This window comes from Nothobranchius furzeri, chromosome 6 (genome assembly GCF_043380555.1).
Source record: "Nothobranchius furzeri strain GRZ-AD chromosome 6, NfurGRZ-RIMD1, whole genome shotgun sequence".
In the NCBI taxonomy this organism is placed as follows: Eukaryota; Metazoa; Chordata; class Actinopteri; order Cyprinodontiformes; family Nothobranchiidae; genus Nothobranchius; species Nothobranchius furzeri.
In genome coordinates, this window is record NC_091746.1 from 70,498,689 (window position 1) to 70,518,688 (window position 20,000).

At 45.6% G+C, this 20,000-nt stretch overlaps 2 protein-coding genes across 8 annotated transcripts in view; both read left to right on the plus strand.

Annotated features, from left to right (window-relative positions):
* Positions 1 to 3,052, plus strand: part of odf2a (outer dense fiber of sperm tails 2a) — an 18,314-nt gene extending 15,262 nt beyond the window's left edge. For all 4 annotated transcript variants that reach the window (XM_070552811.1, XM_070552812.1, XM_070552813.1 and 1 more), the window contains exons 17-19: positions 2,029 to 2,191; positions 2,439 to 2,564; positions 2,643 to 3,052. In XM_070552811.1, coding sequence (XP_070408912.1) covers positions 2,029 to 2,191; positions 2,439 to 2,564; positions 2,643 to 2,813 — 460 coding nt within the window. In that variant the 3' untranslated portion in view covers positions 2,814 to 3,052. The remainder of the gene's footprint in view (positions 1 to 2,028; positions 2,192 to 2,438; positions 2,565 to 2,642) is intronic.
* Positions 3,053 to 13,316: 10,264 nt separating this feature from the next.
* Positions 13,317 to 20,000, plus strand: part of sptan1 (spectrin alpha, non-erythrocytic 1) — a 29,997-nt gene continuing 23,313 nt past the window's right edge. For all 4 annotated transcript variants that reach the window (XM_070552507.1, XM_054744638.2, XM_070552508.1 and 1 more), the window contains exons 1-4: positions 13,317 to 13,336; positions 17,938 to 18,177; positions 18,248 to 18,373; positions 19,945 to 20,000. The exon at positions 19,945 to 20,000 is cut by the window's right edge and continues 85 nt beyond it. In XM_070552507.1, the coding sequence (XP_070408608.1) occupies positions 13,331 to 13,336; positions 17,938 to 18,177; positions 18,248 to 18,373; positions 19,945 to 20,000 (428 nt within the window). In that variant the 5' untranslated portion in view covers positions 13,317 to 13,330. The remainder of the gene's footprint in view (positions 13,337 to 17,937; positions 18,178 to 18,247; positions 18,374 to 19,944) is intronic.

Sequence of the window (20,000 nt, forward strand, 5' to 3'; positions counted from 1 at the left end):
TTTTATTATCTGTTGTGCTTGTGAAAGTCTTTGTCTTCCGCTGGTTTTTAAACTAGTTTTTTTTCCTGCTTAATCGCAGATACTTTTAATTGTTCAGCGAGGAGAGGTCAACTTCCTGCTTAGTGGCACAACTAGCGCTCTGACTACAAACAGTTACCTCTGGCTTACTCCCATTAAAACTTAAGAAGCTAGAGGCCATCCATGCTCTTACTTCATAGGCGATCCAGGAGTAGCTTGACTGAGTCTGTGGAAACCTGTCTCACTGCTCCACTGTTCCACTGTGCTTCTGAAAAATTGAACCAAGAGGCAGCAGATGGAGAGAGAACGACAGTGGTCCCAGAACAGACCCCTGAGGAACCCCCGGGAGAGGTTGGCATAGGTTGAAGAACAGTTGTTGCCGAGCTTCACGTAGAAGCTTCTTTCTGAGACACAGGGCCTAACCCACTCCAGGTACGTCCAGTGGTCCCCGCCCACAGCTCAAGCCAAGATAACAGGATGTTGTGGTCCACAGTGTCAAAAGCTGCTGAGAGATCCAACAATAACAGTCAGTGTGCCCTGAGTCATTAGCTAAAACACGTCGTTAAAACCTTTAAAGGAGCAGACTCGGTGCTGTCCAACTAGATAGGAACACCTCCAAACACACCAGCTGCTGGTGCACACACTTTTCAATCCCTTTAGAGAGGAAAGGAAGATGTGAAACAGGTCTAAAACTTACCAAGTCTGACGAACAAAGGCCTGTTTTTTAACGGGGGGTGGCACCATTGCGTGCTTGAAGAAGACGGGACAATGCTCGTCTGCAGTAGGGTTGTCACGGTGTGAAAATTTAACCTCACGGCTATTGTGACCAAAATTATCATGGTTTTCGGTATTATCGCGGTATTTTTTTAAACGTTTACATTTTCAGACAATTAAATAAACCCTGTATATCAGGAAAATATTGTCCTCAGTTTGTGTCTAAATTTTGCCTAAAATGTGTTATTTTGTAATTATGTTGTTCATTTTTACATTTTTCCCCTTTAGTCTTTAAAATACCAATATTTGCCCATAACTTCTTATTTTATGTCTGTTTGATGTCCTCATTTAAAAAGTATTAGATCAGATGGTACTCAGTACTCAAGTAGCCTTCTAATCAGATACTTTTTTTTACCCTTACTTGAGTAATAAACCCTATATCAGGAACATATTGTCCTCGGTTTGTGTCCTTCCAGTGAGCTTTGCAGATGTGGGAAAATGTCATCAGGCAGTAATCGTTGTTAAATTCATAATTATTCTCGGAGAGAGACCAACTCTGATCTGCCCCTGGGAGCCCCGTAATGCATAGCGTCATTTCAACATGGGGGTGTCCGCGACACGGTTTATATGCAGGTAGCGGCACTGCGGCTGCTTTATATAGCGACTCGTTGCATTCTCCCTCAACCCAAATCCTCGGATCACGCATTTTAGCTAAAACGCTAACGTTAGCTTGCCTTGCGTTGACTGTAGAGTTGTGGGTGATGGTCACGCAGATGTGTCATGAGATTTGAAGCATTGCTGCCTTTCACAGACACTTTTTCTGCACGTGCTGCAAACAGGATAGCCGTCTTCTATCAGCTGTCCCTCGGCATTCTTGAAATATCCAAAAGATGCCCGTACTTCCCACTTTGTCTTCTTTGAGGGATAATAAATGTCCTGAGCGCTGCCGTCTCCTCCTTTGTCCATTATTTCAGCTTTAGCTTCAAGGAAGTTTGGTTGTAAACAACAAAGTGCGTATGTGCCGCCAGCAACTTCAGCAGATGATACGGTGGCTGGTAAGGGTCACCGCGCCGACACCGCAGCCACGGTATTCCACCGAGATAATATATGTTTTAAAAAACAAGACGGTTATTATTGTCAACTTTTTTACCGGGGTTTACCGCCACACCGGTTACCGTGACAACCCTAGTCTGCAGCACTGTCAAAATAGAGTGGAAAAGCCTGTAATAGCCCATAATCGATGTGAAGACCGAGCTGTTGTTCTCATGAAGCTTCAGTGATTCTGTCACTCCACAGGAAGCTGGAAGCAGCTAGCAGTCAGAACTCCGACCTCCTGACCCTGGTTGCCAAACGGGAAAAGATGGTCCACAACAACCAGCTCTCCCTGGAGGAAAAGAACAGGGAATGTTCCCTGCTGAGCCAGAAGTTAGAGGAAGCTCTGGATGACGCTCGCCTGCAGGTGAATATTCCCACATCCTGGTCCTCAAGATCCTGTTTCAGGGGTTTTCCTGCTCCAACACCAATGAGTGGTTTACCTGCTGAGGAGGTCATTGAGGCATTAGAACGCTCTGTGTCCTCTGTGATGCTAGTGCTTCATGAACTTTTCGATTATCCCTGTGGGATGGATCCCTCAGAAGAGATCAGGTAATCCAGTCCTCAGACTTCCCATGACCCCCCTCCCCAGATCAAATGTGCTATCCCTGCAGATGTCGGAGACCAGAGAACATTCTGCCACCAAAGAGCGTTCTGCTCAGTCCAGAGTCCTGGAGCTGGAGATCCAGCTCAGCAGAACCACCTCAGAAATAGAAAAGATCAAACGCAGCAGAGAGGAGGTGAGGGTTTGAATCTTGATATGATTCAGAGTTCCAGGCGTCCAGCGTAGAACTGAGGGTAATGTTTGTGATTCCCAGGTGGAGAATCGGTACCAGAGCCGACTGCAGGACCTAAAGGATCGTCTGGAGCAGTCGGACAGCACCAACCGGAGCTTACAGAACTACGTTCAGTTCCTCAAAGCGTCATACGCCAATGTTTTTGGTGAAGTCGCTCTCAGCAGCGCCCTGAGGGTCCCCTCCCCCATCTGACAGCATCTGAGTCGGACTACAGAGCGGACCGGAACACTGCTGAAGCATCAGCGCGGAGCCTGGGAGTTCCAGCTGCTCTGCTCTGCAGTAAAAGTCATCAACCACAGCTGTGCAGAACAAGCGGTTGACCATTCTGTTTAACTCTTCGTGGTGTAACGTTTCATAGGTGGTCACAACTGATGAGCTGTCACTAAAAGTGAAAGGAATTCAACAAATACAATGTTCAATAGAAATCTGAATCTTTGTTATTATTGAACCTTCATTGACTCTGGAAACTAGGTCACTGGGTAAGTCGGGGAAACAACACTATAATCTGACACCGAAGCAAAGATAGAATAAAAATTGAGTTTTATAAACTATTTCTGCAACTGACGATCACACCGGATAACCGGAGATGAATGATTGTTCACGGTAAAATCAGCTGAGACAAAAACCAGACGTTAATGATCTGATGTGATTTAACCCTTTCATACATAGTGGTCACTACAGTGGACAGCGACTCAAATTTGCAAGGTTTTATTTATTTATTTTTGCTATTAGAGCAAGTCACCCCCAAATCAGCTTTTTCTTCTGATAAACTATATAAATGCGTGTCTAATCGTGCTGCAGACACGTGTCGTCAATACAGGGTCCTTAAAAAGTCGTAAATTTGCTTTTCCAAATTTAATGCCTTAAATCCCTAAAAATGACAAATAATCCTTAAATACAGTTTCTAAAGGTCTTAAATTACCGAAGACCCAATAAAAAAGATTCATTAATTTCTATAAAATTTTCATGAATGTCTAGTTGGTGTTCAGCATTTTTTGTGGATGATGTTGACATAAGGGGAACCGTACACATTCAGTTGAATGTGAAAGGGGGCTATCTTTAGATGAGCACATTAGCTGTTTAAGCTAGTGGGAGCTTGCGCCATGGAGAAGTGCAAGTTTAATGGTAACTGGATGGCTAATCCCACGTTCGCTACGTGGTTGGCACCGGTTCCAGGCAATAGCTGGAAATTATAGCTTAAATTTAATTTTTTTTATTTGTTTTAAGTGCCCTTAAAAAGTCTTAAATTTGGCTCCCTTAAACCTGCAATAGTTTTGCACTTTAGTGCATTTCAGTTAAAATGTTAATATTCTGCCTAAAACTGTCAGTGTTGTGCCGTTGTCAGGTAAAAACTCTGCACTGCAATTGAATTTAAATCTGCCATCGCTATTGGCTAAGAGGTACCCTAGAACGTTAGCTGGTACCATATGATGTCACAATATCGTTGTGAGCCTGTGTGTGTGTGTGTATTTGTTAGCGGCTCCGCCCTCTCGGTCTGCTAGGCAACAGCGTTTGTTGCATTTTTCAAACAGGAAGTGAGAGTGGAGTAATACTCTGGTAGGGGGTGACTTGCTCTTTAAGCACAGCTGTAACGAACCGTTAGTGTCAGTTAATTTCTGCCAGATGAAACGCTCCGTAGCGTCTGTTACTGGCAGTGCAAGCAGTCGACAGGTCGTCCTGCACAGATCGGGCTTTATGTACAGTGGTGTGAAAAACTATTTGCCCCCTTCCTGATTTCTTATTCTTTTGCTCGTTTGTCACACAAAATGTTTCTGATCATCAAACACATTTAACCATTAGTCAAAGATAACACAAGTAAACACAAAATGCAGTTTTGAAATGATGGTTTTATTATTTAGGGAGAGAACAAAATCCAAGCCTACACTGCCCTGTGTGAAAAATTAATTGCCCCCTGAACCTAATAACTGGTTGGGCCTCCCTTAGCAGCGATAACTGCAATCAAGAGTTTGCGATAACTTGCTACGAGTCTTTTATGGGCCATTCCCATCTGTACCGGGTCAGCCCGGGCCGGGTAGCGTAGGTTGTTTGCATATCTGGGTGGCCTGGTATTTTTCCGGGCCAAACAAGGCTCATTCTCAGCCCTCTTCTCGAGGGGGTCTGCTTCAGGCCGACCAGGGCCAACACACCCACTGCTGACAGCAAATTCACACCTTCCATTAGAGCAAGCCTCTGATTGGTGGGTAGAATCAGCCCACATGGGCTTAAGGCAAGGATGTGTGGAATCAACCGGGCCAGGCTGGGGCCGACTGGGGCTAGCCGGCCCGGGCCGACCCGGTACAGATGGGAATGGCCCATTACAGCGCTCTGGAGGAATTTTGGCCCACTCATCTTTGCAGAATTGTTGTAATTCAGCTTTATTTGAGGGTTTTCTAGCATGAACCGCCTTTTGAAGGTCATGCCATAGCATCTCAATAGTATTCAGGTCAGGACTTTGACTAGGCCACTCTGTTAGGTATTTTTATTTGTTCACCTTCGTTGTGAAATCTTTTGTTAAATGTGTTGGGGAAAAACCTGACCTTACTTGTTTTCACGTTTGGGTGTTTTCAGAAACTCCTTTCTGCTTTAGGCATTTTGATCCAGTATCTGAAGTTTTCCTGTGCATTCTAAGACCAAGATGTTATTCCAAACTGGTCAGGCAGGGGTTTCACGCTAATGGTATTTCTGAGTGTGTATGTGCAAATAAAAACCCCTCCACAGCTTCGGCTCCTTTGTGAAAGGAAAATGGCCGCCGTGTCTGATGGTCTGATTCTTTCTCACCCGTTACAAAGTGAGCTTTGTAACGTATGATATGGCCTTTGCAAAGTGTTACACTTTGCAGAGTTTGTTGTCTGTTTAAGGTTTGTTACAATTTACCAAATTAAGAATCTAATCCCTCTGTGTGTGTGTTCTGACTTCCTTTAAGGTAATTTAAGTTTAAGGTAATATAAGAACAATAGTATAAATTAAAATACCCAACATAGTGGTGAAGAAGGCTAAATTACCGAACACACTCCAAAGTCTTCATTTTGTTGTTCTTCAGCCATTCAGAGGTGGATTTGCTGGTGTGTTTTGGGTCATTGTCCTGCTGCAGCACCCAAGATCGCTTCAGCTTTAGTTGACCAACAGATGGCCGGACATTCTCCTTCAGGATGTTTTGGTAGACAGTAGAATTCATGGTTCCATTTATCACAGCAAGCCTTCCAGTTCCTGAAGCAGCAAAACAACCCCAGACCATCACACTACCACCACCATATTTTATTGTTGGTGTGATGTTCTTTGTCTGAAATGCTGCGTTACTTCTACGCCAGATGTAACGGGACGTTTGCCTTCCAAAAAGTTCAACCTTTGTCTCATCAGTCCACGAGGTATTTTCCCAAAAGTCTTGGCAATCATTGAGATGTTTCTTAACAAAATTGAGACAAGCCCTAATGTTCTTTTTGCTTAACAGTGGTTTGCGTCCTGGAAATCTGCCATGCAGACCATCTTTGCCCAGTCTCTTTCTTATGGTGGAGTCGTGAACACTTTAGAAGTTGTCCTGGGGTCTTTTGTGACCTCTCGGATGAGTTGTCTCTGCGCTCTTGGGATAATTTTGGTCGGCCGCCCACTCCTGGAAAGGTTCACCACTGTTCCATGTTGTTGCCATTTGTGGATAATGGCTCTCACTGTGGTTCGCTGGAGTCCCAAAGCTTTAGAAATGGCTTTATAACCTTTACCAGACTGATAGATCTCAATTACCTTTGTTCTTGAATTGATTTGGATCTTGGCATGATGTCTAGCTTTTGAGGTGCTTTTGGTCTACTTCTCTGTGTCAGGCAGCTCAGATTTAAGTGATTTCTTGATTGAAACAGGTGTGGCAGTAATCAGGCTGGGGGGGGGGGGGGGGGGGGGGGCTACAGAAATTGAACTCAGGTGTGAAACACAGTTGGGTTATTTTTTAACAAGGGGGGCAATAACTTTTTCACACAGGGCAATGTAGGTTTGGATTTTGTTCTCTCCCTAAATAATAAAAACCATCATTTCAAAACTGCGTTTTGTGTTTACTCGTGTTATCTTTGACTAATGCTTGAATGTGTTTGATGATCAGAAACATTTTGTGTGACAAACATGTAAAAGAATAAGAAATCAGGAAGGGGACAAAGAGTTTTTCACACCACTAAAAATTCACCACTTTTACATGTATGGTTTTATTTATTTAGTTGATGTAAACTGATATTTTCGTAACCTGAGCTGTTGCACACTTGCTCTATTTTTAGACTTGCTGTGCACATCCACGTGCCGTGCTTACGGCTGTGACAAGTCCCGGTCCAGCTGTTCCTTGGCGAGCGGAGTGAGGTGTGTTTCATTTGAAATGTTAGCATTTTTGTTTGTTTTCTTTTTGTTATTTTCTTTATTTTGAGGTTTTATTTTCTGTCTATCCATCTATGAAGCGGTTCTGTTTGTGACTGTTTCTTAAAGCGGCTGCACCCATAGAGACTTTCCCCTGCCGTCACTGAAGGCAGGGCTGCCACAACAGCTGTTTTCTTGCATTTGAGACCCTCGTTGGACCCTAGTCAGTCAAGCCAACAGAGCGCACACCGTCCACTGAGGTGGACATGTAATTATTTGTTAATTAAACGTAGAACAACAAAAAAAGTAATTGAAATTTGTTTCATTCATACCTAAATGTGAATGAAACGAATTGTTAACAAAATCATGGTTGAAGATTTTCCTAATTGGTGCATGAAAGGGTTAAACATCTAATGAAGTGTCTCAGAAAAGAACGAGATGTCTGGGAAAATTGGAATAATCAAGCTGAATTTGGTGCCGTGTGTAAACGCCTATACACGTTTCTCAGGTCAAGTCTGGTTGGTCAAAGTGTGTAAACAACCATTTCATTAAAAGTGAACTCACTTCCTGTTTTAACCAGTCCTGCCAGACCTCCGAGTTCAGCCAAAGCTCACAGCTCATGCTAAATGACCATCCTGGGGAATCGAACCACATTTTTCAGTGGAATAATTTTAGCGGCACAAAGAACCATTCTTTCTTAGATCTATCAATTATTATTTTCTCAATCCACCACCAACTCATCAGATGTAACACTGTCCGCCAGACTTTGGACCAGACATGGGTGTCTGAGGGTGCCTATACGACCTTCAGATACATCAGAAGTCCACGTTTTACCGACACCGGATCTCCAAGAGCTTCCACGATCCAGGGTGTGTAGACTAAACAATGGCATCAGAGTGGATTACATCAAACATCCAAATGTCTTTTATAAACCAGACATCACACCTTTCTGAGTCACTTAGTGAAGCTCTTAAACACACCAGGTCATGTTTAATCAGAGTTCATTCACTGTATCATTTGATATCACACTGTCACCATTTATAATCATTTCATCGTCATTACTAGAAATGGATGTTTGTAAACCATATTTGTCTCTGTGTCAAATTATTATAAAGTGTTGTTAACCTATTTTCATCAGCAATCCAATATTAAGGTTCAACAATATTGATAATCCATATTTTTATGGAATATTAAAATTTTTATTGAATACCTTAAATTTTTATTGACAATTTATTAAAAGTAACCTCCTACAAATCGTTACAATACTATAGTGTCTATTCTCTTTGCATTGTTTAAAGAGATTCGTTTATGTGCAATTTTTTAAAATAAAAACAAATTAAAACTTTCTGAAGGAATCCAGAGTTAAACTAGCCTCGGCTTCTTTCGGCAACTGTCGCTCTTTTCCGGCAGAGATCGGATCTTTCCGTACAGCTGCAGGATTACGTCACGACTGAAAGAATCCAGAGCGCCCCGCCCCGCCGCCCTACAGAACCGTCAGTTCGACTCGCTACATAGCTTCCGCTCCGTTAGCTCTTTCTAAAATACGTGGAGGTAAGAAAATAATTTCATGTTTTCAAACTGCAGCGGAAATATGAGCATTAAAGCTAATGTAGAACGTGAGACACACGGTGTTTTGTTGCTTTGGTCCCTCGTTCGGATTTATTTTTGTGTGTCCGGTACCGATTCGCTAGCTAGGCAGCTAACAGCATTAGAGGTGAAATAAAAGACGAAGTGTTCGGTTTAGATGTGAATAATGGATGCGCCTGGGTCAGAGGACCGCGGGTGAACGCAGCAGCGCTGCTAGTCCGGATTATTGGTGATGTGTTTTTGACTCTGGAGAGCATGAAAGCAGAGCAGCTGTGAATGAGCAGCAGCATCTCTCAGCTTAACCCACTTATCTGTCCTTTGTGTGTGTGTGTGTGTGTGTGTGTGTGTGTGTGTGTGTGTGTGTGTGTGTGTGCGCGCGCTTGTGTGCGTGTTTCATGGGGAGCCGCCTGGTTCGGTCAGCGTTCTGGATGCTTCACCACGCCCTTTTTAATCCCATTAATTTTGGTATTCTGATCAATAAGCTTTCATGAGTCTGTGTTTTTCTTGGATTAACCAGTTTTTTTGTTCCTGTGTTCCTTAAAAAGTGCTTAAAATGTTATCATTAAAACTGAGAAATGATATAATCAGTTTCATACTTATCTAGAAATGTGACAAAGTAATCTTCATGCACACATACTGAACTAAAGAGCTGAGGAAAGGAATCAAATAATCGAGATGCGGACATAAACGATCCTGAATCGTAGAAAAAGCAATCGATTATAGTTGAATGTAGCAACTGCGGCACCAGCGTTGCTTCCTCATTAGGGCTGCCACAAACGATTATTTTATTGGTCGACTAATCGTGTCCTGCATAAAGGTTTAGCTTATTGCACCAGGATGCTCAAATTTATACCATCATTAGCTTCTAGTCAGAAGTGTGATCAGCTATGTGCCATCTAATAATAAAGCTTATCAAACAACTTTAACTTTGTAACCTGTTAATACAAATGCTGCAGTCAGATGGAGGTAGGCGCCTAAAACCAAACATGACTTGTGTTCACAAGAGGCTGGAGCAACGCAGTGCTCCTAGAGCACTTCTGCGTTAGAGCCGGGGCTCAGATCTCCAGAGACAGCACAGGGACTGTGGAGGACAGACACCTTCAGGAGTGGCTTGTTAAAAAGCGTAATGAGCGCAATATAAAGCTAGTTATGTCCAAGATAAACGGAAGTCTGCAGCAGCACAGAGACCGCCCCCATGCCCCCTTTACACCACCATCACCTAGTATTTCGTAAAAGTGACACGATTGTGCACTATTACTGTCATGGTCTGTGCACGTATAAACGACCTAAGGCTGCCTGATGCGTTAGGGCCGGTTGGCCAGCATTGTTTTCTGAAATAGGCCGTAGAGACCAAAGGTTTTGTGATTAAAACCATCCAGATGGTTTCTGCTCAGCTGGAGTTAGAAGCCAAGTTAAAACGTTGATTAAATCATTCAGAGTTTCAGCCATCCTAGTGTTCCACAGCTGATGCGGCTCGGTCTTCCCAGATCACATGACGAGTCCTCAGGAACATCTGACAGGAGCTGGAGTTCAGACCGGCCCTGTGTAGAAGCTCTGATCGATCAGAAGGTTTTTAATCGTTTAAAATCCAAGATTTAAATCTTAAATCAGTCCTGAACACGTAGGCAGCTGGTGCCGGGGTTCAGACAGGTGATGTGGTGGTGCTCTGGTGAAGCAGCTGTAGGAGACAGCAGAGACAATAGGTGAAGCATGTTTCACCGGCTCAGACCGTCACAGGGACAGTAATACCCAGCCTGGTTCAGCTAGTGGAGTCTGGGCTTACCAGCAGAACAAATGGGTCCTATTTTAATTCATTTGTCTCCTTTAGGAAGTCTTGGAAACAGTCTGGTACTTGTATTCCTTTTATAGCTGAAGCTTTTTTCAGATTATGTTTCATGTGTGATTTTTATCTGCCAGTAAAAAGGACAAAAATATCCTTAAACTCCATGTTGGATGTCTCCAACGGGGATGGACGTGTTTCATTTTCAGGAACTCCGCTAAGAGGTAAACTATACGGTTTTCCTGGTTCCTTTTAACCAGGATGGCATTAAATGTTTTATTGTCTTTAATCCCAAAGGGAAGTCTGACTTTTCCAGGAAGCTGTTTCTGTCTCATGACAGATAGATGTGCCCATCCATCAAACCCAGTAGGTCAATCATTCCAGTTCCTCATTAACCCACGGCCCTCATTTATCTGGAACAGAAACGTGGAAGCTAATTGGAACGCCGCTGATGTTTCAGGACTGTTAAGTTTGTGGCTCGTTCTGATTGGACAGAAACGGCGCTTGTTTCCTTCGTGGACCTCCAGAGCAGCTGAGAGACTACATTTTTTTGGGTTTAGAGATGTTTGAAAGACCGTATCTCATTTCTGATTTAGCTTTGATTGGAGCGTTTTATGATTCAGTCCACCTGCATCAACGTTTCTGATAATCAGGTTAAAGTCCGTGGGGGCTTGGCTGATGCTGCTCCGTCAGCGGCGTAATGGAAAAGCCGTTTTCCACAGGACTGAATGATTCAATCAGGCCATAAAGAAAAGCAAACACTCTGTCCTAGTTGTTGTAGAGCAGCCTCTGGTCTTCAGAGCTAGGCTAGGCTAACAGCTAGTCTGACTGATCATCAGCCATAATATTGTTCTATGTTTTTACTGACATCAGCTTTACATTTTTGGGGATTTTGTGGTTATTGCCATGGAATTCTGTTTGTTTATATTTGTTAGGGATTTTATCAATTTGTTTATCAATAACCCATTTCCTGTAGTCGACGAGAAAAGGAGACAATGAGATAAAGAGTCAACCAGTTATAACTGTGGCATATGCACGAGGCAAAATGCCCCGAACATCTGGTCACAGAGTTTATTTAAACAGAAAGATAAAAAAGAAATGTGTGTGTGTGTGCGTGCGTGCATGCGTGTGTGTATGTGGTTGGGGGGGGGCACAGTGTGTGGGTGTGTCTGAGTGTGAGAATGCTTCTGGACATTTGTTAACAGGATTAAAGCAATGAAATATAAAATTTCCATAACAATATGGAATTCTGTTTGTTTATATGGAATTCTGTGGTTCTGCTGTGTTAAGCCTGATTTATGCTTCTCCGCCTGCGTCAGTGCGGAGACACGCAACGCCATTATCCGTCCTTGCGTAGGGATCTGGCAGGCACGCAAGTACGTACGGAGTCGAGCCCACTTTTTTAAACATCCGTCGAACGAGACGGATTACGCAAGCTTGTGATTGGTCAGGACGCTGCTGTTGTTTACAGCGCCACCATTGCAAAGAGAGCCGAGGATAACTAGCGGCAGACACGGAGAAGCTTGAAGAATACCTCACGAAAAAACTCTAAAAATATGAACGTTTCATCCTCCCGTGACTGGAGGAGTGAAAAGATGCACTGCAAGTGTTTTATTTGTGGACGGAAATGACAGGAAACGTGAGTTTAGAGGTGGGGAGCGCATGAAGCGGTGGGAGAATGAGGAAAAAAATATGTCCGTGTTAAAAAGTCCCTTATATACACAAAAAAAACAAAACAATATAAACAAACGATCTTGGACCGATACATGACATGATACCACAGAACAGCGCTACACCCTCTGTGGTCCTGCCGGGCAATTGCTTTGCAACACACTCCAGGAGACGGAGAAGTATGAGAGCAAAACGCTTCCGTCAATCCGTGTGTGTCTGTCCCTTGCGGAGCTGACGGAGAAGCATAAACCAGGCTTAAGTGACCCCTGCCTCTAAAGGCTATCAGGTTGTTTTTATCCTGAAACTAATTGAATTAGTTCCATCCCACATCCATGTTTACTCTGTTTACTTTTAATCAATGACCTCGTCCTAATCCCGTCACCTCACTGCTTCCTAACAATGGTTCCATCCCTCCTGGACCAAACAGTTGTCCTATACATTTTTGCAGCATGTTGACGATTCCTAAACCCTAACTGAAGGTAATAGTTGTGTGCGTGTGTGTGCGCATGGCCCGGTTGGTTCCAGCAGAATGTTCTGGTGGTGTGGGGCAGCGGGGTGTTTTGCTGAGTAGCCGTGGGCTCCAGGGAGGGGTGGGAGTTGTGCAGCAGCTTCCGGCGCAGGGCTGGGCTTCTGAGCAGCACAGTCACTGCAGGTGCAATGCGTCTGGAGCTGCAGTCAGAGCTGGGATAATCTGAGACGTGTCTGGACCGTGATCGGACTGGGCCGGGCCGAGCTGTGTTCTAGCTAGGTTCAGACGGAACAGCTGATGTGGGTCTGGTTTGGTTTTGCATGCTGTAGCTGATTCTGCTCTAACCTTCTGCATGTTGTTGCTGTGAGATTCTCTGCATGACACCTTGTGAGGATAATCTGATTTAATCTCTAACCTCAGCAGCACTTTGTGTGTTTAGTGTTAGAGGACAGAACCAGCTCTTTGTTTTGGTTTTGTCTGATGTCTCTCAGCATCACAGATTCTGGTTCTGCAGGTAAACGGGTCTCCTGTTGGATTTATAATGCGCTACAAACGATCATCATTCACTCATTCACTCATTCATTCACACTCTTCCGGTGATGATCTACATGGTTGCTACAGCAGCTCTGGAGCTGTCTAACCGACGCCTCCACAGCCAGCTCAGGTGATCAGCACATTCCTAGGAAGGAGTTGGGATTGAATCAGCAGCCCTCTGATTGCTGGACAACCCGCTCCATGTCCTGAGCTGCTGCTGCCTGTTTAATCAGATTACCTTGACAATAGTGGGTGTGTCCTGAAGTGAGATACATCAACACCAGAGTTGGAATCTTCTCCTGGAACGTTTTTCCGCATGGACCCAGACCCAGGAACATCCGGATGAAGGTAGTATTAAAATGTAACCTCGCGGTTATTGTGACCAAAATGATCACGTTTTCGGTATTATCGCCATATTTGTTTTAAACGTGTTACATTTTCAGACGGCTAAATAAACCCTCTTTATCAGGAAATATCGTCCTCAGTTTGTGTTTAAATTTAGCCTAAAATTTGTTGTTTTGTAATTATGTTGTTTATTTGTTTACATGTTTCCCCTTTAAGTTAAAAATACCAAAATTTACCCATAACTTCTTATTTTCTGTCTGTTTGAGGTCATCATTTAAAAAATATGAGACCAGACGATACTCAGTACTCAAGTAGCCTTCTGATCAAATACTTTTATACCCTTACTTGAGTAATTTCTCTGACAGCTACGTTTACTTGAGTAAAAGGTGCTGAAGTGGTGCTGCTCTTTGTCATGGCCACCAGCCTGGCCTCTTCAGGTGCAGGAGTCAGGATCACCCAACCCCAGTGAGAACGGCTGTTGGCTGCTCTACCAGCCCCGCCGGTGGTTTCCGTCAGTGGGACAAAATAAAAATTATATCTCCCGTTTCTCCTATTGATTATTTCATGACACCTACGTGTTGTTGGTCGTGTCGAGGGTATTACGTGTACTAATTATAGCACAACAACTAAATAAACCTATCAGGATGGTTGTCCTCGGTTTGTGCTCTTCCAGTGAGATTTGCTGATTTGCGAAAACGTCATCAGGCTGTAATGATTGTTAAATTCAATCAAACAATCAAAGCTTTATTTATAAAGCGCCTTCCGCAACCCTGTCAGGAAGCCCAAGGTGCTGATTCATAATTCCTAATAATGCAAAGAGAGACCAGCTCCTCCTTCAGCCATTGTTTCAGCTTCAGGAAAGTTTTGTTGTAAACTACAAAGTGCGCATGTGCAGCACCCTCAGCAGGTGAGACGGTGGCTGGTAAGGGTCACCGCGGCCACGGTAATCCACTGGGATTATATGTTTTAGAAATCAAGACCACAATTATTGTTAACATTTTTACCATGGTGCACCGCCACACCGGTTACCGTGATATCCTTAATCGGGATCTGAAGAAACTCCATCCCCTTTGTCCTTCCTGAGTGAGGAAAACCACTCCCATATCCTGGATGTTCTGCTGTCCCAGTCTCTCCGGGCCTATCCCAGTCTGTCTCAGCACACCCAGTTCTGGTATTTGTCTCCTCATGGTGACTGTGTGGACTATCTGGGACCAGCTGTGAGGAGCTCTGGGAAAACCCCTCCTCACCATGTTGCTGTGAAGCGTTTATCTGCTTTAACTTTGCTGATGACGGGACAATGCAGGATGTTTTCTATAAATGATCCAGGCTGTTCCTGGAGCGGCTCCTCCTAATGGAGGAGATCAATGAGCATTAGGCTTCCATCCACCCTCCCACATCCACGTTTCCTTCACTTAAAGCCTTTATAGGAAACGTTTGACAGAAAGTCTGATGGAAAAAAGGACGAATGAATAATATTAATGCTGATGGAGCAGGCTTGTTTATGTGGGGCTGTTATCCGGTGCACCAGGGTGGGGGGGGGGTGCCTTATCAGAACCCTTGGGCCGCAGCACAACTCTCACCGTGACTCAGCTGCTTTGTCAGATGTCTGCAGTTCAACAGCCTCAGTGATGAGAAATACAGATCAAGCTGGTTGTGATCACTGTCACACACACACACGGACACGGGCACACGCACAGGCACACGCACAGGCACACGCACAGACACACACACACACACACACACACACACACACACACACACACACACACACACACACACGAGTCCAGGATCAAAAATATGAAGTGAAAAAACGATTTTCACAGATTTAGATTTAGAAGCGGAGGTTGCCGTGGAAACTGTTTTCTGTTTGTCATGTCTGGCTAAAATCGTCACTAACGTGAAACCGAGGTAGTCTCCTGCTTTAGCTTCTGACAGAAAACAGACGGTGCAGCTATGGAAGAAATGCAGTCTCGCCAGAATATGACACTGAAGGTTTAATCTGTGAAATTATGGAGTAGAATTTTTCACCTAGATTACACCAGCAGAGGCCGTTTCGTCCCTGGAAACGCTCGGATTAGAAAAGCTGCTGCCCGCTCCTCCAGCTGACTTCTAGTTCCTGAAATGGCAGCACCAGATCTTCTAGGGGCAGCAGCAGTTCAGGGGGTAGAGCTGGTTGTCCAGTAATCAGAAGGTTGCAGGTTCGACCCCGGCTCCCACCAGGGAACGCTGCTGTTGTGTCCTTGGGCAAGACACGTAACCCACCTTTGCGGGTGGTCGGAGGGACCGGTGGTGTCTGTTAAGCAGTCTCACTTCCATCAGTGCGCCTCAGGGCAGCTGTGGCTACATCGTAGCTCAACATCACCAGAGTGTGAATGGGTGAATGACTGAATGTGTTGTGAAGCGGCTTGAGGGGTTGTAGAACCCTAAGAAGGCGCTATACAAGCACAGAAACGACTCGCTGGGCATTAGTTTACAGTAGAGACTACCACAGGTGTTCTGAAAGAACTGGGGTCACGTTTTTTTGCTCCCGATCCGATTCCAAGACGTTTGATTTTAAGATTTTGCCGATACCAAATCCCAAATCTGATACTTTAGAAATGCATTAAGAAAAAAACACACACTAGGGTTGACCTTTATTGCTTTATGTCCTTCCTTTAGATCTCCCGCCCTAAAACACTCGTTTAGGAAGTGAAACATCGGCATGGATAAAAGCAAAAGTAGCCTTGTTGTCGCTCGTATTTCAGATCCTTTCCTCGGTGTGCGGCTCTTCTGAGCGACAGGGACCCTAACCCTCTACCAAACACCCATCGAGCTGCTGCGTCTGTAAGAGAACGCAGATCATACAGCCACTCCAAACCCGACGCTTGTCCAGCGTGGATAAGCCGCCATCTTGGCATCTTGCCGTCCGTTTGTTTGTTTAACGTCTCTTTTAGCGTCGGCTGGTTTCGCCGCGTTGTCGCAGCGAACTGAACAGGGTTAGTTTTTTAAGGTGGTGCATCAGAGTTGCAGTGTTGAAGGCCCAGTTTGCACACATCACACGTGCTTATTACCCCCCCCCCCCCTGCTGTCCCTTTTACAGCACATCCATCTTCTCTCTTAAGGCAACACGTATGCTCTGCGTTAGCGAACTGCCACGTTATGGTGTCTGAATTCCCGGGATACCTTAATTTGTGCGACTTTGTGGCGTTGTCTGTGAAACAGAATACTGATGTAGAGGAGCTAGTAGAGCAAGTCACCCCCTACCAGAGTCTTACTCCACTCCCACTTCATGTTTGAAAAAATGCAACAAATGATGTTGCCTGGCAGACCGAGAGGGCGGAGCCACTGACAAAATACACACACACAGGCTCACAACAACATTGTGACATCATAATGTACCATCTAACGTCATTGTGTACTTCTTAGCCAATAGCGATGGCCGATTTAAATTCTAATGCGGTGCAGAGTTTTTACCTGACGACGGCACGACACTGACAGTTTTAGGCAGAATGTTTAAATTTTAACTAAAATGCACTAAAGTGCCAAATTATTGACTACACTTGTCTGCAGCATGATTAGACATTAATTTGTATAGTTTATCAGCAAAAAATACTTGGTTTGGGGGTGACTTGCTCTTTAACTAAGCTCTTAAAATAATGTTTGGTGTTTTAAACGGTTAAATCAGATCTTTCCCGCCCGATTCCCATTTGCTGACAATCAGTCGCGTGATTGGACCTGATTTCTGATCACGTGATTGGATTGCAGCATCCCTATAAATAAGGAGTGAAAGGAGAGGTGGTGTGCTGACAGTCAGGACGACCAGCAGACCGAACTTTATGGTGAGGAGCAGCAATCGGAGCTAATGGGGGTTTTACAGCACGTCTGGAGACGACGAGCACCCATTTCTTTGGGTTCGTTAGCCGTTTCTCCACCTCAGGAGGTCGGGGAGATTTGACTGGGAGATGGGAGGGCTCGGTCCTCCAGACTTTGCACAGATTTCAGCATGTTGCTCCTGCTTCGGCGGGGTGTGATGTCACGGACCAGCTCCCAAAGGCATCCACAGAACAAAGTGTGCAGGTGTTTAATCGGGTCAGAGGACCTGGGGCGCTGTGTGATGTAAACTGCTTTTTATGGTGCTATGCTTCATTGGTTGTGGTTCTGACCCGGTCTCAGCTGCCGTGTGACTGGAGTGGGTTGGGGGGGGGGGGGCCCACAGAAGGGCCTAATGCAGGCATCTTTGTGCTCAGAGCTGTGGTTCCTGTCCACATGCTGATGGAATGTCCGGCCCCACCCCCGTTTGGCATTTCTGGCGTTCCAGCGGGTCTCTGAGCTGTGTGTGTGTGTGTGTGTGTGTGTGTGTGTGTGTGTGTGTGTGTGTGTGTGTGTGTGTGTGTGTGTGTGTGGGGGTCTTTGTCCCTGTCCTCCACATCCGAGCCAACTTCCTGTCTCAGCACTCTGTTACTTCAGCTGAATGTGTTTGTGTGAGTGAAGTCATTCGTGATGGGCTCTAATCAGGCTGGTTTCCATAGAAATGTTAGCCAGCAGGTTCTGGTACCAGAACCCGAGATTGAGCCCGGATGGTTCTGCATCAGGTCTGACATTCATGTTTGATTTTTTTTTATTAGAAGATGGACGTCGTTGGAGTCAAAGTGCTGGAGACAGCCGAGGACATCCAGGAACGCCGGCAGCAGGTCCTGGACCGCTACCGGCGTTTCAAGGAGCTCTCCATCATGCGCCGGCAGAAGCTGGAAGACTCATACCGCTTCCAGTTTTTCCGGCGGGATGCGGATGAGCTGGAGAAGTGGATCCAGGAGAAGCTGCAGATCGCCTCTGATGAGAACTACAAGGACCCGTCCAACCTGCAGGTCTGCTCTCAGGGCTCTGGACTTCCGGACCTGTGGCGAGAAGCTGGTACTCATCATGGTTGTTTTTCAGGGGAAACTGCAGAAACATCAGGCCTTCGAAGCCGAGGTCCAGGCCAACGCCGGCGCCATCATCAAGCTGGACCAGACGGGAAACCTGATGATCAACGAGGGACACTTCTCTTCGGAGACCATCCGGGTAAGTCTCAGCGTGAACCGGGTCTGAACCGGGTCAGTATCAGGGGCTCTGGTCTGGATCGGGGGCTCTGTTAGGGCTGTGTTCATACTTCCTGCTAACCCGTGGGTCTGGTTCAGTCCTACACGCCATACCGGACCCAGCAGAGACCCATTGTCACCTGTGTCAACATGGCTGAGTACATCCAGGTGTGTGCTGTGAGTCCTGAGTGCCACTTGGATCCTGCTGGGACAAAATCAGCTGATGGGGACGCACCAACATCAGATGTTTTCTAACCGAGTACAAGGAGTGCTACGAGTTAGGGCCGTGCTACCAGGAGAGGAAATCAGCACCCGGGTGGCGGGGTCTCAGATGTGAAGGTGAAGCAGCGTTGTTTACACCGCTGACCTGACGGTGGCAGCAGCGCGCCCGTGATGCCGTTCTCATTAAAGGAACTGAGCAGCAACATTAGCATTAGCATCGTAGCTTTACGTTCCTGCTGTTCAGCAGGTGGCAGAAAACCAAAATGATTCTCAAGACGAGTCAAAGGATGAACCGAACGAGAGACCTGACGACAACGAGTTACGCGAGCGACTCGGTCTGAATAAAAGCAGCGCTGGTTCTGGTTCTGTGTTACGAGCAGAGCGCGTCGGACACGAGCCTTTTCGGCGGTGAGGAGTAAAGGAGGAAGCAAAGAGTCGGCTGTAAAACGATCTCAAGCTACTTGTTCAGTGACCCACAGCTGGAATTACACTGAAATGTATTTATCTGCTTAGTAGGGCTGGGCGATGTGTCCTAAAATCAGTATCACCATATACGGAGGATTTCACCTCGATAACGACAAATGGACGATAGCTACAGGTATGCGCAGAAACAACAGTTGTCCACTAGGTGGGGCTGGCACACGTGACTCAAGGTGGTACAGCTCCTTAAAGGGACACGAACGTCGCCAACCTAAACACGTCTTTTCATTTTTTATTATCAGATTTATTGCCCAGCCCTACTCCTTATCTACTTACTGCGTATGACTCGTATTCTCTAGTCATCTAGAACCTTCTGGTGCTGATCCGTGATGAGTCATCACCACAGAACAGAAGTGAGAAAGTGACTAGTTTGTTTTGAACACGGGCTGCAGTACCCACGTCTGACCACAGGGCGTCCCTCTTACTTCAGACTCCTTAAAAATGAGATGAGACTCTGATCCACATGGGCTGGTGTTGGCCCGGTACCCGGCGCTGGTTCTGCTGGGGTGCGTCTCCACCTGCTGGTGGGTTCTGGGTTTTGCTGTTGGATACTTTTCTGTGTCAGACCCAGTTTGTGTTTCTGCTTCCTGGCGGGTCTGGGTCCAGCTGACCGGGTTTTCACAGACTGACCGTGGTGGACAGAACCCTGAGTGAGACAGAGGAACCTGAAACCCATCAGAACCCTCAGAACGTTCAGGTCTCTGGTCTCTAGAGGAGCAGAAAGGGTTCTGGTGGGTTTTGTTGGTGAATCTGGACCGTTTGAGAAGACATCCATCATCGGTCCAGAACCTCCTCGTGGTTCTGTGTCCCATCCTCCCGCTTTCACGTTCAACAGCATGTTCTGTGTCTCAGACCCGCCTGGAGGAGCTCCATCGTCTGTGGGACCTCCTCCTGCAGAAGACCAAGGA